General features: G+C 49.1%; 2 protein-coding genes across 8 annotated transcripts in view; one reads left to right on the top strand and one right to left on the bottom strand.

Moving 5' to 3' along the window:
• The window catches only part of AKT3 (AKT serine/threonine kinase 3), a 210,645-nt gene extending 209,814 nt beyond the window's left edge, over positions 1–831 (top strand). Inside the window, exon 15 of the mRNA XM_064477233.1 lies at positions 187–831. Within this exon, the coding sequence (XP_064333303.1) occupies positions 187–188 (2 nt within the window). The 3' untranslated portion in view covers positions 189–831. The remainder of the gene's footprint in view (positions 1–186) is intronic.
• SDCCAG8 (SHH signaling and ciliogenesis regulator SDCCAG8) overlaps positions 441–20,267 on the bottom strand; it is a 185,448-nt gene continuing 165,621 nt past the window's right edge. For all 7 annotated transcript variants that reach the window (XM_031438535.2, XM_031438538.2, XM_064477226.1 and 4 more), the window contains 2 exons: positions 11,416–11,542; positions 441–793 (listed from right to left, as the gene is read on the bottom strand). In XM_031438535.2, coding sequence (XP_031294395.1) covers positions 771–793; positions 11,416–11,542 — 150 coding nt within the window. In that variant the 3' untranslated portion in view covers positions 441–770. The remainder of the gene's footprint in view (positions 794–11,415; positions 11,543–20,267) is intronic.

The following is a 20,267-nucleotide window of genomic DNA, read 5'->3' as shown; positions in this document are numbered from 1 at the left end:
TGTATAGTAGAAATACTATTTTAAACTAAAACAATGATCTGTGTACAGGTATTTGATAGAATTCTAAGTAAATTTTGTAATTTCATGAAGTACGTTTTTAGGCTCCCTCTCAGTTACTGCATTTTGAAGAAGAAACCTGACGCCATCAAGCCAAAGATGCTTTTTGTCTGTTTTTGTTGTTAACAGAGTGGAGAGGATAATGCTTAGTGCTTCCTGGTGTCTTCTGACTGTGCACAAATTAGCAGGATGATAAATAATGGAGGCTTACAGGATGTTGATTAAAAGCAAAGTTGAAGGATGCCATGTGCAGATCATCAAGAGGGAAAGAAGCAGGAAAGGCAGGAAGAAGGTTTGGTCCTTCACACCCTTTGGCCTAGTTAAAATACGTGCCTTTTTTGGTATTTTTTTCATCATTACAAGATAAAAAGGAAACATTACAATTCAAGTCTTCAAAAAGTTTACTTATTGAAATTCATATGTGTAACAAAGCATACAAGTGAGCAGATATAAAAACATACTAACTTCAAGCCATTTTGGAAAACATACACCAGGAGGTCTCCTCATCTAGTCTCAGACTTCAGCTCCAGCCCGTCTGCCCTGCAGGGACCACTTGGCAGCGAATGTGGCAATGACGACGCAGCTCACCGCAGTCCGGGGCGGTGTCCACTGGGGAGGTCGCAGTGCATTGTGACATCTTACGTACAAATCAAATGAATGTAAATATCTCTTTGTAAATCATTTATTTCACTCTGTTTCATCCAGGTCAGCAATCAGATTGTGGCATGCTGGGTAACTGGAAAAAAATGATAATAAAAAGTAAGTTTAAATAGATCATGTTCTTCAATGTGATTTGTCTTCTTACTGGTTTAGTCACTTCTTTCCAAGGTTTTTGAGAAAATTCTTTTGCTAAAAATACAGAAATTATATTAACCAATTGTATGCGAAATTCATAGGACTATAAGGTGAACTCTTGTTTTAATGCTTTAAATCTGAAAACAACCTGATTTCTGGACATTCGTGTGTCTCTTAAATAAGGCTGATCTGATGACAGGACTTGGCCAAAGAGCCAGCTCTGTCCCCATAGGCAGGGGAAAGGAGACAGTGATTCGTGCTAGAGTCTGTTTACTGAAAATTGCTCAGACGTTACAGTGAGTAAAACTAGACCGAAAAACAGGATATAGATCAGGTGTCCCTAAGAAATTCCTGGTGAAGTGATACAAGCTAAAACCTCCTAGTTTTTCAATGCAGACAATGTATTTTAACATATATAAAGGCATTTTTACATGGAAACCACCTCCCACAGGCTGGAAGAGGGAATTTGGTGTATGTGGTCTCTCAGTTTTAAATAGAATAAATGTTTCAAAACTAGCTCATGAAAACTGGGTTGAGGGAGTCACAAGTTAGGAAATCCGTATTCACTGCTGCCTGCCCTGGCTGACGTGGCTGTTCAAATTAGTGCAGAATAAACCAGGTCAGGAAGTGGTGTCAGAAACCACTGGAAATAGTTACATTCCACAAAACGTTTCTCAAGTACCTTCTATGTCCTATATGGGAAGATGAGTCAGACATGGTCCTTGCCCTCCAGGAATGTGACATCTCAGAGAAGATGGGGACTGGGCAGAGGGCTAAGGTGGTAACTACCAAGTCCCCATTTTCACTTCAACAGAGAAATCAGAATGCAGAGCAGGGTCATAGGCCTGCCCTGTCTCTGGCTGGGTGAGACTCGTCCTCAAGAGAAACAGGTGGGCTCTGCACTCCCGAATAGAGACTTGCTGAGCTAGAATCAGAGAGGGCTCTTGTTAACCCAACCTAGGCCTCGATTACAGGACAATGAGTGAAACCCAGATCAGAGTTTGCACAAAAGAAACTTGAAAATCAGTCTTGCCTTGCCTGTTTACATTTCAAGTAGATTTCCCAGTGTATGTGAGGCACTCCTCATGACTTTTTTTTGAAGTATAGTCAGTTATAATGTGTTGGTTTCTGGTGTACAGCACAATGTCCCAGTCATGCATATACATATATACATATATTTATTTTCATATTCTCTTTCATTAAAGGTTATTACAAGATACTGAATATAGTTCCCTGTGCTATACAGAAGAAATTTTTTAAATTTATTTTTGTAGTGGCTAACATTTGTAAATCTCAAACGCCCAAATTTATCCCTTCCCATCACCCCCTTTCCCTCCAGTAACCATAAGATTGTTTACTGTGTCTGCAAGTCTTTCTGTTTTGTAGATGAGTTCATTAATGTCCTGTTTTTTCTCTTTTTTTAGATTCCACATATGAGTGATATATGGTATTTTTCTTTCTCTTTCTTAATTATTTGACTTAGAATGATGATCAGTAGGTCCTTCCATGTTGCTGTAAATGGCATTATTTTATTCTTTTTTATGGCTGAGTGATATTCTATTGTATAAATATACACAACTTCTTTATCCAGTCCTCTGTTGATGGACATTTAGGTTGCTCCTGTGTCTTGGTTATTGTAAATAGTGCTGCTGTGAACATTGGGGTGCATGTATCTTTCTGAATTAGAGCTCCCTCCAGATATATGCCCAGGAGTGGGACTGCTGGGTCATATGGTAACTCTACTTGTAGTTTTTTTTAGGAATCTCCATACTGTGGCTGCACCAAACTACATTCCCACCAACAGTGTACGGGGGTTCCCTTTTCTCCACACCCTCTCCAGCACTTACCATTCGATAAACCTCCTAGAAGAAAACCTAGGCAAACATTGTCTGACATAAATCTCAGCAATGTTCTCCTAGGGCAGTCTACCCAGGCAATAGAAATAAATGCAAAAATACACAAATGGGACCTAATTACACTTACAAACTTTTGCACAGCAAAGGAAACCATAAGTAAAACAAAATGACAACCTGTGGAATGGGAGAAAACATTTGCGAATGATGCAACTGACAGAGGTTTAATTTCCAGAATATATAAACAGCTCATACAACTTAATAACAAAAAAACAAACCACCCAAGCCAAAAATGGGCAGAAGACCTAAACAAGCAATTCTCCCATGAAGACATACAAATGGCCAATAGGCACAGGAAAAAATGCTCAATATTGCTAATTATCAGAAAAATGCAAATCAAAACTACAATGAGGTATCACCTCACACCAGTCAGGATGGCTGTCACTCAGAAGTCCTCAGGACAAGTCTGTGGGAGATCAGTTTATCACGTGTGCAGCCCTCTCCCTCTGGCAGGGCAGGAGGCTCCCCCGGCGCCCTGAGGAAGTTGTGTCTGTGTGCGGCCTCAGGGGGGCCCCACAGGGCTTCTGAGCAGCGCAGGGAGGCCGTGGGTCCCGGGGCCCCACTGCTGCAGAAAGGGCACCCTCTGTCCTCAGACGGCCACCAACTCCATCTGCCCATTAAACACAGGATCTCTGAGAGCCGATCTGCCTCCAGTCTTGATCAGTCGGCTCGTGGCCGGCTTGAAGGACCTCCTGTCCCACAGACGGGCAGGCTGGAGCTGACCGGGAGCCCCGGAGATGGTGGCTTACTTTCTAACTCTAAAGACTCAGGGGTGTCTCTGAATACGAGGGCAAGCATAAACCTCAACAGGCACATTTCAAAAGAAAAATTTAACTGAACTTCAGGTAGGAAACACACCTGTAACACGCACAACAGAGAACAGTAAAGACATTAAGTAGAAGGAAAATGCACTGCAGGGTTTTTTTAACCAAGCTCCAGGAAACGAGCATTTCTCACCAGGGGTCTTTGCGGTTCCTGTGACTCCAGGCTCCCTGGGACCTGACCATCACCTGACCAAGACCCTGCTGCGGGGAGGGGTTCAGCCTGCTTTTCTCTCCCGGGAGCAACTCGGCCATCACTGTCTTCTTGTCGGTTTTCTCTTTCATTTGGTTTTGAGGCGAAGCCCAGTAATCCTCCCCACTTTCGTATCACAGTACTTAGCGTTCACACTCGGTCCCCTCGCCTACCACCGCCCAACCACGGTGACCATTCAGTAAATGTGACGATGAGTAGTTGACCCTAATTACAGCAACTTGCCTGCTAAACACAGCACTTGCTGTCACCCTTGGATCTTTACTAAGGAATGTTTCTGTGTTCTTCCCCCCGGCCAGTGGCATGTCCACAGAGAAGGTTTAGTTATCGCCCAAATCGGGTTCATCTGCCATCACTTCTTAGGGATACTAGCCATGCCTACTCCCAGAAAGTTGGTTCACTGTTCACGCCACAGTGGCCACAGTCTGGCTGTAAGGGAGACAAGGGCGTGTGTGCCGGTGGGCATCAGCCGGTTTGAACTGTGTGTTGAGCCCTCAGCCACCATCCTCCCACCTTGATGACAAGTGTGCCTTCAGACTTGTTACCAAGGCCCCTTGCTGTTAGCCCTCCTAGGTGGTGTGGCCACAACTGCAGTGGCCAGTGGCTGCCCTCCAGACTGAAGAGGGCTGAAGGTACCCTGGCAGCTGCTCTTCTGAAGTGCTGTCCACAGATGACACAAATGCTCCAGGACTGCAAGCTCGCGACTGACCTGTTTTCTTTGTTCTCGTTTTAAACCCTAACAGAGCCTTCTCTCCACAAATCCTGGCTTCCGTGTCTAATTTGTTTCTGAAGTTTAACTTTAAATTCAGAGTTTAAAAAATGAGTCTCTCTGGGTGACCTGAATTGTTCCCCAGGCAACCACGCCGTGGGGTCCAGCAGGCCTTCTCTGCCTCTTTGTTCCCAAGCCTGTCACAGTCCAGCGCGGCCCTGCCCACGGGGGTGCTAGCAGGCCCTGCCCATGGGGGTGCTAGCAGGCCCTGCCCATGGGGGTGCTAGCAGCCCCTGCAAACGGAATACCCATCCTTGGTCTCTCCCCTTGCTCATCTGTAGATTTTCTGTTGCTGTGTGGCCAGGTCAAAAAGTGGACCTGTCCTGTTTTTAACTAGAGAGGGCAGGATCCCTCCCCCAACCTCTGTCCGAGGCATTTCAAAGGTTGGCCTCTGTTGACAGAGCTCCAGGGAAGCCACCAGTACCTGCCCTCACTACACCCCCACCTTGAGAGCCAGGCCACTGCGCTGCAACTTTCCCAGCCAGGGCCCAGCTGCAGGCCGCTGCCCCGGGAGAAAAAAGCCTCCCTCCCCTTCCAACCAGCCCAAGGCCCAGGGGATGAAGACCAGTCTCTCTGGAAGTTCATTTCCCAGTTCTCTTCACTCCACTTCTCCGGGCCTGATTTTTCTGTTTGTGTAAAAAGGATGTTAAATGATTTCTCCAAGTGGCCCTTTCCAGCCTGCAGGGATCTCAGTGCCACCCTGCTGGCTGGCCATCTCTTCTGGGCTCTGGTAATGCAGGGAGCTCCCTTTTAAAAGGAAGCTGGTTCTATTATTAGTTAGGTTTTTTTTGTTTCTTTGTTTTTTTAAAGCAGAAACTGAGTGATGTGGAAGCTAAAAACTTCCCTGAAGGGCTACAGAACGAAGGTTTGAACCTGGGCGGTTTGACCTCAGAGTCCGGCTCTGTTTCATGCTGTTCCGGCCGGCCTGGGGGAAGGGCACGCAAGCGACCAGGGCTGACGTTTGCGGGATTCAGTAGGAATCGGATGTCGGGCAGCCTGGAACCAACAAGCCAAGTGGCCTATGGATGGTCACCGATTTGTCCTCACCAGTCCTCTGGGGAACCTGGTGGAAACGTGGCCTCGGACATGGCTGCCAACCTGTGAGAAGGCAATTCTCCGCCCAGGGCTCACGGTCATGAACTCCGGGGAGAGGCCTGGGCCCGCCTCCGCCCAGCACAGATCACCGAAGCTCTGGCTGAGCTGCCCCTCCCTCGGCCGGCACAGCTGCCAGGCGGGCAGGAGGTCACAGCAAGGTCACCGCAGACCCTCAGTTCGTTCTTCCCTCTGGGCCTCCAACAATAAAAGCTCTGTGGCAGTCAGAGTGCAAGCCCCATTTTTTCTGGACTCCAAGGCCTGGCTTTGCTGCCTCCGGGGTCCGAAACAGGAAAAGAACTATAGAAGCCAGAAAAATGCAAAGGTAGAAGCAGGACAGACTTCCTTGCAGAAAGAGGCTGAAGACGGGGATTCCTGGGCTTCCCGGGAAACAGCGTCTTGAGCTGGACGTGGGGGGAAGCAGGGAGCCCTGCGCACAGGCAGGCGCGGTCCGAGCTGGAGGACACACGCCCGGGGCTGGCATCTGCTACGCCAGCCCTCCTCCCCAGCACACACTCAACACGAGGTTCCTTCCAGAACCCGTGGGATCCCGGGTTTGTCACCTTCCAGCTTTCTTGAATCCCATGAGTCACGAGAACTTCCCCTGCACATGGGCAGGGGTCTGTGTTTTATAGGAACCATGTTTCCATGGTAAATAGATGTTAAGAATTCCCAAAGGACAGACAGTGTCACCAACAGCAGAGAGTGGAGCCTCTGGCTGCCTCATGTTTGAAAGCGTTAAAAATAAAGACAACATTGACATTTGGGGTTGTAATGTGACGGAATTACAGTCTTTTAAAGGCAAGAACCACTTATCTACACTACATGTAATATTCAGTGTTTTGTTCACTTGTCTAATTGGATTAAAATATTTAGCTCCCTTTAAAATCTTGATTGTGAATTTATATTGCAAAATGTAATGTCTGACTCGGGAAGCAATAAGTGGAGCAAATGTATCTGAAGCAATGTAAAAATTCAATTTATTTTTCTTCCATGAGTCTTACTCTGAAATTATTCACTCTTGGACAAACTGAACTCGTAACAGAAGAGTAAGTTTGGCTTAAAGGAATCTGCATGCACTTTTCAATATTACCCATGCACAGGGCCTTTAGTTAAAAAAAAGAAAAGTTAAACTATGCTATTTGAGTTGCTTGGGGAAGCTTCTCTGAGGGTCACAAGACCCTGACGTTAGAAACGCAGCACCAGGGGTCTTACGTCACTCTTAACCACACTCAGGCAGCAGGGAGTTAATGACATTTTAGCTGCATATGTTCAAGTTTATTTAAAAAAATATGCAAGTCACTTTGGTTGACAGTGTCTTGTACACAGTTTTGAAAGAATCAGGGCAAACTTTAACAGAGTCAGTTTTTATTTGAAAAATATTTTCTGGGAATGTATCAGTGTTTATTTTTGAGACTGACAATTCGGGTGAAAATCAGGATAAAAACAAAAAAACAACAATTTGGTTGAAATCAAATTGTTTGTTTTCATCTATTTAGAATTCTTTCCAAAAAATCTTGGTTCAGGAGGAGGCTTTTTAATTTATTTTATTCAGTGTATTTGCTGTTATATTCAAGCACCATCTGTCCTGCAGGTAGCTAGCTTTGCAGAAGCTCCGACGTTAGCTGGGTGAAGCCCCCAGGGCTCAAGGAAGGACACCACAGACCTGGTGAACACCTCCGAGTCCCAGCTGGGCTCCTCTGAGGGAGCCCAGCCGAGCGGCCCTCAGGGGAGCTCACATTTCTGAAGCCTCCCTTCCCTCTCCTTCTGGTCACAAACAGGCCTCTCCTCCCTGGGTCATCATCTGTGTCTTTGTTTCGTGTGCTTGTTTTCAGCTCTCTTCACGAGTCCTTTGGTATAACGAGATAATGTCCATGATTTTGAATATAATCACATATGGCTGCTGGATCCACGCACAAGTTTAAATCAAATTAGAAAGTGCATTCACTGCCAAAAATGCTCTGAAGTCATAGGGCCAACTGATTAATCACCAATAAGTCGGCTTCAGATGCTGTTTTCTAAACTGTAAAAGTGATGAAGGGACTCAAAAGGCAGCCTCCCCAGACTGAACCCTGAGGACAGACCCAAACAGCCTGCTGCGACAGAGGCTATCAGAAAGTGAAAATCAGCTGGAACCATATTCATTGCCAAATAAATATATAAACAAAGAAAAGAATCTTGATGTAAATGCCAGTCCTCTAAGTGGACAGTTAATTTCCATTCTTTCCTGTCTCTCAGATGCCATTCTCCCCAAGAAAAGACTCTTATTTCCTAACCAGCTGGCATCACCTTCCCGGCCAGATGTTAGCACCCCAGGCACTGGGTCACAGGCCTCTGACCCGGCTCCCAGCTGTCAGGCCTTGCTGAAACTCCTCTGGGACCCTTACCCTGGACACCACCCCCACCACTGCTGCCAGGGGCCGTCCTTCCCCAGCTGGGCCTGCCTCCCGAGAAGAAGTGAGTGCTGCTCCTCCCGGCTGAGCTCTCTAAGCGTCTCCTGTCCCTGGAGAGAACAGAGGGGACTCGTGTTTGGAGCAAGGCTGGGCCAGTGCTTTCATGTCTCTATCTCTATAAGAACCAGCAGAGCATTTCATGTTTTAAAAGCTCTTTTCTAGAAGGTTCCCCTCAAGAATGAAGCAGAATTCATAAAGACATCGTTTATAATCAGTCCTAAACTAAGATCAAGTCCAAAAAGCAGCCTTGAGCTTGGCAATGAGCGCCCCGAGCCACGCCCACTGGGTCCCTGCAGGGCTGGCCCGGCTCTCGCCAGACTGGCCACCACCGGACGGCTGCGTTTCAGGGCAAGACGGGAATTCTCACGGGCAAAAATGTCAGTGCGGCAGTTAGGCCTGGGACCAGCTCCCTGTGCCAGGCATGTTGTTGTGCATGTTTCAGAAGTTAAGCAGAAACAATTTGGAATAATGAACCCTTCTAAACAGACTAGATGTTTCCTGTCAGAGGCCACAGGCCAACCGGAGGCCGGCATCTGCTGCAGGGCCCAGGGTTCGTGCACAGGAGCGAACTGGGGGATGTGACTCAGCTTCAGAGCAGCTGCCCAGGCCAGAAAACAGCCATTCTCTTTTGAGAATTGGGTAGACGGGGTTTTTTGGGTTTGACATGCAGAATTAAGTTATTATGCTTAATTCATCCAGGCTGAGGAAACAGAGGCCTTTAGCTAAATCACCTCGAAACCAGAGATGAGCCACAGGACTCTCTCGGGTAAAGGGTGGGGTGGGGTGGGGTTGATGTGGCTGGTCACTCCGAAACTCGGGGGGGAAGCGCCCTCCAGACACCTGCTGGGGGCAAACCGCAGCCTCTCTCATCCCCAGGGCTCACTGGCAGCTAAACACACGGCTCATGTTTATTCCATGGCACGAGGAGGCCTAACGCTGCACGTGGGTGGAAAGAGCTGGCCTTCGGTTTAGATGTTTGGCCGAGAGCTTGCAAAACCGGGTCCCTGCCCCATCTTTGAACACTAGTATTTGCTACTGAAACCACTATTTCCTCTACCAAATTTTTCTCATAAGGTTCATATTAAAATAACTCCAAATGTCGTATCTGAATGTGAAAGATCCCTTTGGAGGTGAGCCAGATGGGCAAGTACCAGACAGCACAGGGTGGTCCAATCATTTCTCTTGTTCAGGCAAGGGAAGAAAGACCTGCTCGTTTTTCGGAAGAAGTTTGAGGTTTTAGAGTTTTTTTTTTTTTTTAATGCATTTTATAAAAATTTTGCAATTCATTTGGCAATTATCAGGGTTTTAAAGCCCTGGAAGAGGTTTCTAAGCGTCGATAACCCATGTTAAGATCTGAGTGGGATGTAAGGGAGGCAGATGGGGAGGTAAAAGGCAAAGCCCACAGGACAGTGATCTGGTCCAGGCTGGAGAGGAACCTGCCACGCGCTCAGAGCTCGTACAGAAGACTCTCCACAACCCGAGTCCTGGGTCGTTCTTGGCTCTTGGAGGCCAGGAGGTTCGCTTGTGCCATGAGCTGCAGTCCTTCCACCTGCCTGGATACCTGCTACCCTGATCTTTGGTTGGCACCACCCTGGACCCCTCCAAGGACCTGCCCGGACAGCTGGGTTCTGGTCTAGTTTAGGCTGCACCTGTGCACGTCCAAGGAGCTATGGGCACCACAGGGTGCGGCCCTCCCTGGGCTTCTCACAGGACCTTCTCCAGTTTGGAGAGGGAAGGAAAAGAAACACTGACATTTCTTTGGCCTGCAATATGCAAGAAATCCTGCCAGGTACCTCACAGCTGCCCCCACTGAACACTTCCAGTGTCCTTTGAGCTAGGTGGTAGAGCATCCACTGTGCACGTGTGGAAGCTGAGGCTTAGAAGAGACTTCAATGACTTGTTCAGGGCCTCACAACAGTGGTGCACCCTGGAATCATTCTCTGTTCTTTCTGCCTCTAAACATTTTCAGAGGTTTTCCAACCCTAGTGTCCTGCAGAATTATCCAAAGAGCTCGTTAAAATGCAGGTTCCTGGGCCCTGCTCCCAGAGATGCTGCCTTAGTGTTTGCAAGGAAAGGCCCTGGAATCCATGTTCCTTCATTTATTTGTTCACATGCATCCCAGATGACTATCTGACTGCAGGCTGTGGGGCTCATGCACCACCCGTCCCTGCGAGCAGCCTCAGAGGCCCTGGGGAGACAGACACGCAGGCGTGTCTCCATCCCTGGGCCTGAGCTCAGTGACTGGCACCTGGGGTTGCTCACTTCCTATTTGTGGAACAGAGGGTTTTGGTGGGCTGAGTGGGAAAAGCTGCTCAGAGGCTATTCATTTGGACACATGGTCATTTTGAAAACAGAACGAGAGACAGTTTCTCATTATTTTCATTTCCAGATACATTTTCTCTATTAATCATTCCAAACATTCACTGCAGGACGTCCCCCGGGCACTCATGGAGCACCTGGGTGCAATCCTAATTAGAGGCCAAGGCCACAGCCAGCCCATGGACCACCTCATTATCCTGACAAATTGCTTGAAGGGGCAAAAAACACAGCCCCTCTGATGGGAAGAGAAGCAATTTAGGGGGAAAAGTTTCATTCAATACTCCAAACTCACCTGGAGACTTCTTTCCTCCACCATCCCTGCTGGTGGCCCTAAACCTCACCTGAACAGGGAAAGCCTGGGTTGTGGAGTCAGACTTAGGCGCCATTTGCACTGTCCCTACCTGCTAGCGGTATATGCTTGTGTGAGCCTCAGTTTCCCTATCTGTAAAATGGAGACAGTAATCAATCTTGCAGACTTGTTCAAAGAAAGTTACTGCGTGTTATCTGTGTAACACCACTAGGCCCTCTGCAAGCACTCCAAGCCTTAGCTCAGTTGTCTATCAGCTGATTTAGAACAAGACTCCCGCATTCCTCTCACAATGACTCTCCTAACAGGAAGCGCCTCTTTCTTCAACCAGTTCAAACTGTACATGTCCTCCAGGGGCAGTTCAAAGCCAGCCTCCTCCAGAAGGCCCCCTGAGCACACCCCCGCTGCAGCGCCCGCACAGTGCGGCTCAGCCCTCACTCCGTGTGGCTCACTGATTCACGCCTACTCTCCCGCACCATCGTGTGCTCCCTAAACAGGGAGCCTCTGTGTCCTCTGCTGCGCCCAGCACAGGCTTCAGGATTGCCCCCCCCCAGCTTATTCGCTAACCACGGTGACCCTGGGGACTTTAGCCTCATAAGACGCGGCTCTGGGAAAGGAACAAGAAAAAGACCATGGGCACCCTGAGCATCAGGGTGGTGAGCCCGCCACGAACAGTACCTGCAGTCTCAGACGTCCCACCTCTTCCGACAGGCTCTGTCTCTCCAGCAGGAGCTGGTTCTGCCTGTTGAGGAGCTGCACCAGCTGCTGGGCGGTGGCCTGGCTGTGCTTTTCCAGCTGCTTTAGCCTGGAAAAAAGAAAACAAAAAACCATGGCAGTTTAGCGATGGGTCCTGAGAACTGGGGGCAGTCGGCATCAGAGAGCAGAGGGGCAGAGCCTTCAGCCCTTTTGCCGTCTTCCATTGCTCTGCGTGCTGGAGGGAAGCTCCTGGCAGTGAGCTAGCAGCTGTAAGTCAGGGGGACCCTGAAGCGAGATTTGGTTTGGCTTGTGATGGGCCCTTGTGATGGAACACACTTGTTAAGTGAATGAAATTGTATCAGATGAGGATGGGAATTGGGGCCTCCTGGGTGAGCTGTCAATCAGCAAGCACAGGGAAGTTGGATAAGCTAAAGAAAAATGCAAACCTTAAACTTACAGAGGTCAGAGATGAAGGGCCTAAATGCCTCCATTGTTCAGCTGGAAACTTCTCTGGCCGGCTGGAGCAGACGGCCGCCCCGGCTGGGGAAGTGGGCGAGGGAAGGCGGAAACACTGAACTAAGGGTTTTCCATTATTAATCACTCAGTCAATCACGAGCTCTGGCATCACTGACCAGATGTCTTTAAAGATCCTAAATTTGTCATTCTGCTGATGGGCTCTCCTCTCCAGAGCTGCTAATTCAAACTATCATCCTCATTTGTCCATAGACGGCTTCCTACAGCCAGCAGCACACTCACCCGTGGAAATGTCGGCTTTGGATTCAATTTAGACTTGAACAACTACCCAGAACTGTTCTGGAAAGAAGCTGGATGTGTCACACGCCCTTCCTCAAGGTCCTCACAGACCAAAGCACCAGCAGTTCAATTAGGTTGTCTCCACAGGATTTTAAAAGTTCAAGATGCATTTCAAACTCCAGGCTACATGTTCCCAGTTGGAATCAAAAACCTCAAAGGCTGTTCTGCAGACAATGGGCTCAGCCTGCCCTCGGTTCAAGCTTTCCTGCCACCGTATTTCTGGCAGGTGCTGAGCACAAGTAACCACCTACAAGGACAGATTGAGGACTTCAGGACAGGTGGGCAGACGCCCTTAATAAACATGATGCAGCTTCTGTAGACAGGTAAAACTGCACCCTGGGAAACCTAACAATGTTCCTCATGCTCTCCTCATATTCTTCTGGCAGCTGCAACCCTCCCCATTGCCCAGAGGGCACCTACCCCCTGGCTCTTCCCCTTCTTGACCAGGTTCAGTGTCTCCCTGGCCCCAAGCCTGGGCTGACCCACTCATCTGAGCAGCTACTCTGCCGCCTAGCTCCGGAGTGGGTACTGTTGGAGACGCAGAGATGTAGACAACAGCCTTTTTCCTTGAGAAACAGCCAATCTAAGGCTTTGATATTTAAATCAGACAGCTGAAAAACATCTTATTCGCAGTTGAGCTCCATGAACCATTAGGTGGTTTTCCCCCTCCAATCAAGGCCTGGGTGTGGAGAGCCCACAGGCTACGAGCTACTGAGGCGGTAGCCGACTGGCTTCGTGCTTGCTGGAAACAAATGGAACAGAAACATGTGATAAATAGATGTCACCATTAAGGCTAAAAAGCAAGAAGGTACCAGGAGGGGCCACCCTCCACATAGTCCCTTGCCCTGTGCTTTGATTAATGAGAAACGTTCCTGCTAACTGATGGGTTCCGTGTGTATTTTGGGCTCCTTGAAAGAGATGGCTGCTTTATCCAGAGCCATGGGCTGAGCCAAAGCCTGTGCCCGCAGCACACAAGGCTGGCCGTGGGCTGGCCACACCGTCTCACCGCCAGAGAACCCTCCTTCAGTGGAGCCCTCAGCACCTAGATGAGGCTAAGCCGGGGGTGTTCTGCAAACTGGGCCTCAGGTCCCTGCACCCAGCCCCCAGCCAGACCAGATGAATCAAGTCCCCAGGTGTGAGCCCCGCATCAGAGCAGGAAACTAGCAGCCAAGCGTCTGCCGGCAGGAGCACCGCTGATACAGGAGCAAGTCACCGGGAGAGCCGTGTCTTCCCTTCGGAGGCTGAGGCCCGCTAAGAGCTAAGAAGAGCTAAGGAGGGTTTACTTCAACTCAGATCGAACACTCCGAGCAGTGCCTCTAAGGAGTGTTTTTCTCCTTTTAAAAATTATGCGCCCTCCTTTTTCAGAGTCAGCTTCTATTACGTCACTCCACGTGCAGCCATAAAGTCAATCCCAAGCTCAGAAAAGGTAAAAAAAGCCCAGGCTCACATTTGTCAAAAAAAACAAAAACAAAAACCTACAGCCCAGATTTTAGACAAAAGGGACTTAGGTAAGGAAATGGATTTCAAGGCAGCTCTGTCAACGTATATTGAATATTGGGAAAACAGATTTTTTTAAAAATTAAAAAGTTATTCTTTGGGACAGCCTTCCCCAGCCCACATCGTTCATGAATGTTCCATCACCATCTGAAGAGCTTCCTTGGGGTGTTCTACTGGCGTATAAATCGTCTCTTATTTTCCGTGCTGGGTATTGCTCTCATTTTTGTTGTCCTTCTAAGTTCACATCTTCAGCCAACCCCAGCTGCGACTACCACCACCGACAACAGTTCGCACTTACTGAGCCTCTGAGCTGAGTCCTCCACACTGATCATCTAAGTCAAATTCACTACCATCCTAAGAAGTAGGTGCTTCCATCACCTTCTCATCTCACAGATGAGAAAACTGAAACTGAGGTCCAGTTAACTTGCACAAAGTCACACGAGAAGTCAGTGGTAGAGCATGGAGGCAACGCTAGACCATGTCCAGGTGTCCTGAACCACTACTGACGTTGGTTAACTCACTGGGTTAACTCAGCAAACCAACCAACCCCTGGTAAATGCCTCTCATGGGTTAAAAATTACAAAGGGTCCCTGCCCTCACGGGGCTCCCAGCTAACTGAGGAGACTAAAAGGGGCTGCACTGAGGGCACCAGCGAGGCATAAACGCGCAGGGCCAGCAGGGCAAGTGCGAGGTCCTGGAAGGCTTGCGCTTTTTCGGGAAAGAGATCACCGTCACCGCCAACACCTGCCGAGCGCCTACCATGTGCCAAGTGCGTGCCACTTACTACCTTTTTAGTGCTCATGACAAGCCCACGAAACAGGAACTGTTGTTATCCTCAGTTTAAGGATGAAGAAACTGACGCAGAGACAGAATAAACGACTAGTCCAAGGTCACCTGGCTGGCAAGCTGGGATGTGAAACGGCGAGTGGGTGTTGGTTTGGCAAGGGCCAGGGGCAGGGCCTTCTCAAGTGAGAGGTGGTCCTGTAAAGGCCGTGGTGTCTGGAAGCTTAGAGCTGTGCAGTGTGGCCCGACCAGAAGCTGCCGGCTGCTGGGAGGGAGCTGATGCTGGACCCAGGAAAGCTTTGGGCCAAACTCACAAATATGGGTGTTGTCCCTCAGGCAACGGCATTGCTATTCACCAAGAGAGGATGGGAGGAGGGACAGGCCCAGGGTAGAAGTTCTGGGGTCTGGGCCCACCCACCGGCCCAGCAGTCATGCGGCTTGGGGCCTAGGGAGGGTCAGGCCAGGTCCCCAGCTGGCCAAACCTGCTGAGAGGTGAGGCCATGAACATCGCGCAAGATTCATGCAGGAAAGCCTGGGAGAGATTTTCGAGTTTGTTAAAAATACAGACATTCAGGCTGCCCACAACCCACTGGCCAGTAACCTGTGCTGCGGTGAGAGGGAATAAGGCCAGGCCAGGCCTTGGGGAAAGCCGCGTGGAAAGGCTGGCCGAGGGCGGGAAGCCAGAAGACACCGCACTGAGCCGGATGACCAGATGACCCGGAGGGAGGGAGGAAGGCTGGGAGAAAGGGGAGGCTTGCAGGAGGAGAGGGCGGCTTGTGGGAGCGAGAGCAAGCCGGCCTGCCCTTCCGTAGGGAGGTGTGGTGGAAGCCGATTACAGGGGACGGGAGAGGGGAGACTGTCCTGGAGAGGGGCTTGGCTGAGCACAAGGTGGTGAGAATGTATGTGGAGGCTGGAAAGACTTGACCCCGAGGGCAGGAGGCCCTGGAGGAGGGAAGGGAAATCTTCAAGGCAAAGATAGGTGGGCTTCCAGAGGGAAGGCACGTGGGCAGCAGGCAGGGGCCTCCTCCCGGAGGCAGAGGGAAGGCAGGCGAGGTGAGCCTCCTCACTCTGCCCCAGGTGGAGGGCACGAAGTTTGCTGAGAAAGAAGCAGTGCGACAGGCTGCAGAGCAGAGCTGCTCTGAAGGGTGAGGGTGCTGGTGAGGGTGCTGGCCCGGGGCAGGGACACGAGGTCCAGCTGAAGGGATGCCTTCTCAGGCGGACACAGGCATCCTGACCTGCCTTCTGGATGACCTCACCCCTTCTGGAATCTGGCCCCTGCAAGGCCTGGATCAGTGGCCGGTCGCCTGCCTTCCAGCCCCCCAGATGCCCAGACGACCTTCTGCTCCTTCCACCTATGACCCTGGCGGTGCCCTGTGCCAGGAGCGTGACTCCTCTTGATCTCACAGGGCTGGCAGTGACTTGTTTTCAATGTTCAGGTCTCGACATCATTGTCCTCCTAAGAGGCTGCAATTTCTTGTTTTGTCTGGGCTCTTTGTTTTGAGCCATTTCCTCTACAAGGCGTGAAGTAATTAAAGGAGAGAGTGGGGCTGCTCTCAGCCGACCAAACCAGAGGTGGAGCCTTTCAGGCAGCAACCCCTCCTGCAAGGAGCCCGACAGCCTGCAAAGCACACAGAGGCCCGCACAGCAGCAAAGAGAGATGGCATCACTGGATCTCAGACCTCAATCTCTAATTTGGATGTTCCTTTCCCAAGGCCTAAGCCTCATCTCCGAAACAGGCAGGTATCCCATCCTCTCACAGAGACCCCCAGGACATCTCGCACTCCACACCGCACTGTCCCAGCACCCAGGGAGCTGAGGCCAAGCCAGGCCCCAGGAGGGGTAGGAGGCCATCCCTCCCCACGGAGCACTGGTGCGCCCCTGCCCTCACAGGTGGGTGGGGTCAGCCAGACCCCAAGGAAGGACAATTACAGACCACTCTGCACCCAAGCTGGGGTCACCATCCTGATCGCAGGGACAGGGCCCATTTCCATTTCCTTAAGGACCTGCCACCACTGGGCAGACTGGGGCCTCTCAGAGAAGAGCCGCTGCACCATGCTGGCGCAGAGCGGTCAGCTGGGCTCGCCTGCGCAAAGGCTCCCCAGCAATTACAGGCCGGTAGGGGCAGCGGTTACCACGGGAACAAGCAGGCCCAGGTTTCTGAAGCCCAGGATGCAGATAAAGCTAAAGGAGACTGAGACCTGGGCTGGGCCCAAGCACGTCTCTATTGGTCCAACAGTGATCTCTCCGCCACACCCCACGTGCACGATCAGAACCAACATTTTTTTTTAAAAAATATGCAAGACTTCAAGCTAAGATGGAGCAAGTGGTGAGATACAAAACAACTTCACGGAGCTGAGTGGGCTGGGGAAAATGTCTTATGCAAAACAGAAGCAGCGCAAGCTGCCAGCTCTGGTCCTAGGCTTCAGATACTCATTTGCTATGAATACTGTGAAAGCAAGTGAATACATATATTTAAATTTTGTATGTTGTATGTGATACATACAAAATATATGCAGTGTCTAAATAAGTTATGAGGCATAATAATCAAATGAACACTTGTGAACCCGATGCCAGTACCGCGGGGCCATTCCTAGCGTTTCTCTCCAACCCAGCCTCCTCCTTACTCCAGAGGCGGCCAGGACGCTCATGCATATATGGCTTTTGATCTAAGGTTTTAGTTTCACTCAACATTTCACCTGGGAGCTTCCTACAAACTACTGTGAGTGATTTTTTTTTTTTTTTTTTTTTTTTTTTGCTGGTGGTGGTGGTGGCAGTAAAATGGTTTTTGTCCTGAAATGTGTTGATGACAAAGCCCCTTCCTTTGGCCACTGCCTACAGTAAAGACTTTCCTTCCCCTTGCTAGATAAGCGTTCTCTCAACACTCGCACCCACAACTTCCCTGGGAGAGGGGGGCCTCCTCATGGAAATGGAGGACATTTTTCAGCCAACGTCTGGATCTAAAAGGTGCAAATATGGTGACTCTGAAACACACACTCAGTTCCCTACTACTCCCAGGAGAGTGCTCTGATATTTACTGACATTTACCAAGGACCAGGGAGTACTGTAGGCATTTTACATTCATTAACTCAATTAATCCTCATGACAATACTACACAGTACGTATTGTTATCATCCGCATTTTGTGCCTGAGAAAAGCAAGGCACAGAGAAGTTAGTCACTTGCCCACGTTCAGACAACCAGAAGGGGGAGAGCCAGGATTAACAAGCCACAAATGGCCCGCTCCTCCCTCTGTATCTCCTCGCAGGGGCAGGACCACCCCCGGTCACCTTTCTCCGAATCCTTCTTTCCTCCTCCCCCTCCGTCCACATGGCTCAGACTCCAGCTTATGGAGACCCAGCCCCTAAACCTTCTAAACCCGTTCTATCCTGCGCACCCCACCGGAGCACCCATCCACGTTATTATGGTCATTGTCAGTCCGCCTCTCCCAGGGAACAATGGCCTTTAAGGACGGGAATGGGATCTTGTTCAGCTTTCCATCTGCAGCACTTAGCGAGGTGCTGGGTGCATGCGTCAGCATGAGGGAAACACTCACAGTGGATAATACTCACACCCAATAGAAGACTTATCATTTCATCTATAGTGTAAGTAGGCCTTAATACATAATAACTTTGTTCCCGAGAGAACATATAAATGAAATAATTGTAAGTATGCAACTGACATTTGTAACTTAATTAAAAGAATCCTAGGAGCGATGAATGAGTGCTGGACTTGGGAACAGGAGGCATAGGTTCAAAATCCTATCCCAAACTGCCTATTTCACATGAGCAAGAGGCTTGATCTCTGTCAATCTCAGGTCCTCCACTTGAAAAACTGAGCACAGAACACTTCCTGACCTCCTGAAGCAGAAACCCTGGGGGTGTGGCCAAGTGGTATATATTTGTAATAAATCCTCTAACTGATTCTGATGAATTCTGAAGTTTAAGAATCACTGGTATGCTATATTCACAATATCAATTACACATTCACAGTGAGTTCTTCAGGAGAATTTTTTTTTTTTGCATGGCTCCAATTTTGACCATCAAAACAGCCAACTGTCTAAAGAAAAATTATTCTAAGTTTTGGAGTCAGTCATAAAAACTTCAGCAAACTGTGTGATCACTGGGAATCTCAGTTTTCTCCCATGTGTAAGGACAAGGTAAGCTAGAAGCTGGTCAGCAAACTTCACATCACAGGCCAAGTCCAGCCTCGGCCACTGCCTGTTGCTGTACAATCTGTGAGTTAAGAATGTCTTTTGTATTTTTAAATGACTGAAAAAAAATCAAAAGAAAAATAATGTTTTGTGATGTGAACATTCTATGAAATTCAACTTGTAATGCCCCTAAATAAACTTTCACTGACACACAGCCACTCTCATCCATTCACGCGGTGTCTGTGACGGCTTGTGCCCTGCAGCAGGGGAACTGGGAGCTGCAGCAGACAACACAGGGCCACAGGGCCTAAAATATTTATTACTTGACCCTAGAGAAAAAACGTATGCCAGCCTCTGGGCTAAAAGATGACGAAGTTCTCTCCTAGATCCAAACTTCTACAATACTATGACTTTACAGAACTTTACTACGCTCTTATCTACAAACACGCCCCCCGCTAAACAGTCGTAACAATACGCCTAGGTTGCCCACGTTGACGTCTGGGAAACCCAATGACCCTAATTATTGCTGTAGGTAATTAATTTTGGTGAATAAGCCATATCAATTTCAAGTTGTACACTTTGCTCCAATGCTTAAAAATCGCTGCTGCATTTTGCGAAATCCCATCTCATTAATGTGGTCATACAGGATCAGCGAGAATGAGCCACGTGCTCAGGAATGTGCAACACATTGTAGCCGGTTACCCTCACTTAGAAAATTAAGGCAAGTTTCAATGGTTGGTTTACTGTTCAAATTTCCTTTGCCCAAATCCACGCTATTTAATAACGATTTCAATGGAGTAATTTATTCCAAGTGTGTATGTAATTCTGGGGAGCGTTTACATTTCCAACAAAGAGAATTCACATTCCTCTACTGCCCCTTTCATTTTTCATTCTCTCAAATTTCCAAGGAGTCTTGGCTGCCTTCGGAGTGGAGCAGGGCTGCTTAGGGGCAGAGATGGGGGAAGGACCCCTGCTCTTCTCTTCAAAAGGATCAGGTCATGTTAGAGCTGAGAGGCACCTCAGAGGTCATGCAGTACAGGCCATTATGGTGAATCTGTGGCCCAGAGAGTACAAGTGACTTGTCCAAGGTCACACAGCCTGTCTGTGGTAAATCTAGGACTGAAATCCAAGACTCTTGGCTCCAAATCCAGTGCTCTGCCTGACCTCTATTCCCTACTAAAAATAAGAATTTTAGGCAAGGACCTTGTGAAAGGTAGCACACTGGGCAAAGGACTGGGAAAGGGCTGACCTTTGCCTCCCAGAGTCGGGAAGAAGGAGGCAATCCCCAGCTCCGGGCTCAGTGAAGAGGACCAGTCTTGGTTTTGCTGTACTTTTTAAACTTCCACTCTAATGCAGACTGATCGTTCTGTGAAGGACAATCAAAATGCTGTTGCACCGCCTGATTGCTATCAAAGTTTCTAAACGCTCTCGACCTCTGTTCTTACCTTGTCCCCCACCTGGGAGGACTCCTCAGTGGAAACCATACGACCTAGTTACAGACTGGCATTGGCATGAAGGATGCAGGACTGAGAGGCCAGAAACTCTAAAACCAGCTTGGGAAACCTGCTGCCAGTGGCCCCACTGCCACAGCA

This window comes from Camelus dromedarius, chromosome 21 (assembly GCF_036321535.1).
Source record: "Camelus dromedarius isolate mCamDro1 chromosome 21, mCamDro1.pat, whole genome shotgun sequence".
NCBI classification, from domain to species: domain Eukaryota; kingdom Metazoa; phylum Chordata; class Mammalia; order Artiodactyla; family Camelidae; genus Camelus; species Camelus dromedarius.
The sequence above is the reverse complement of the archived record's forward strand: the minus strand, read 5'-3'. Positions and strand labels throughout refer to the sequence as shown.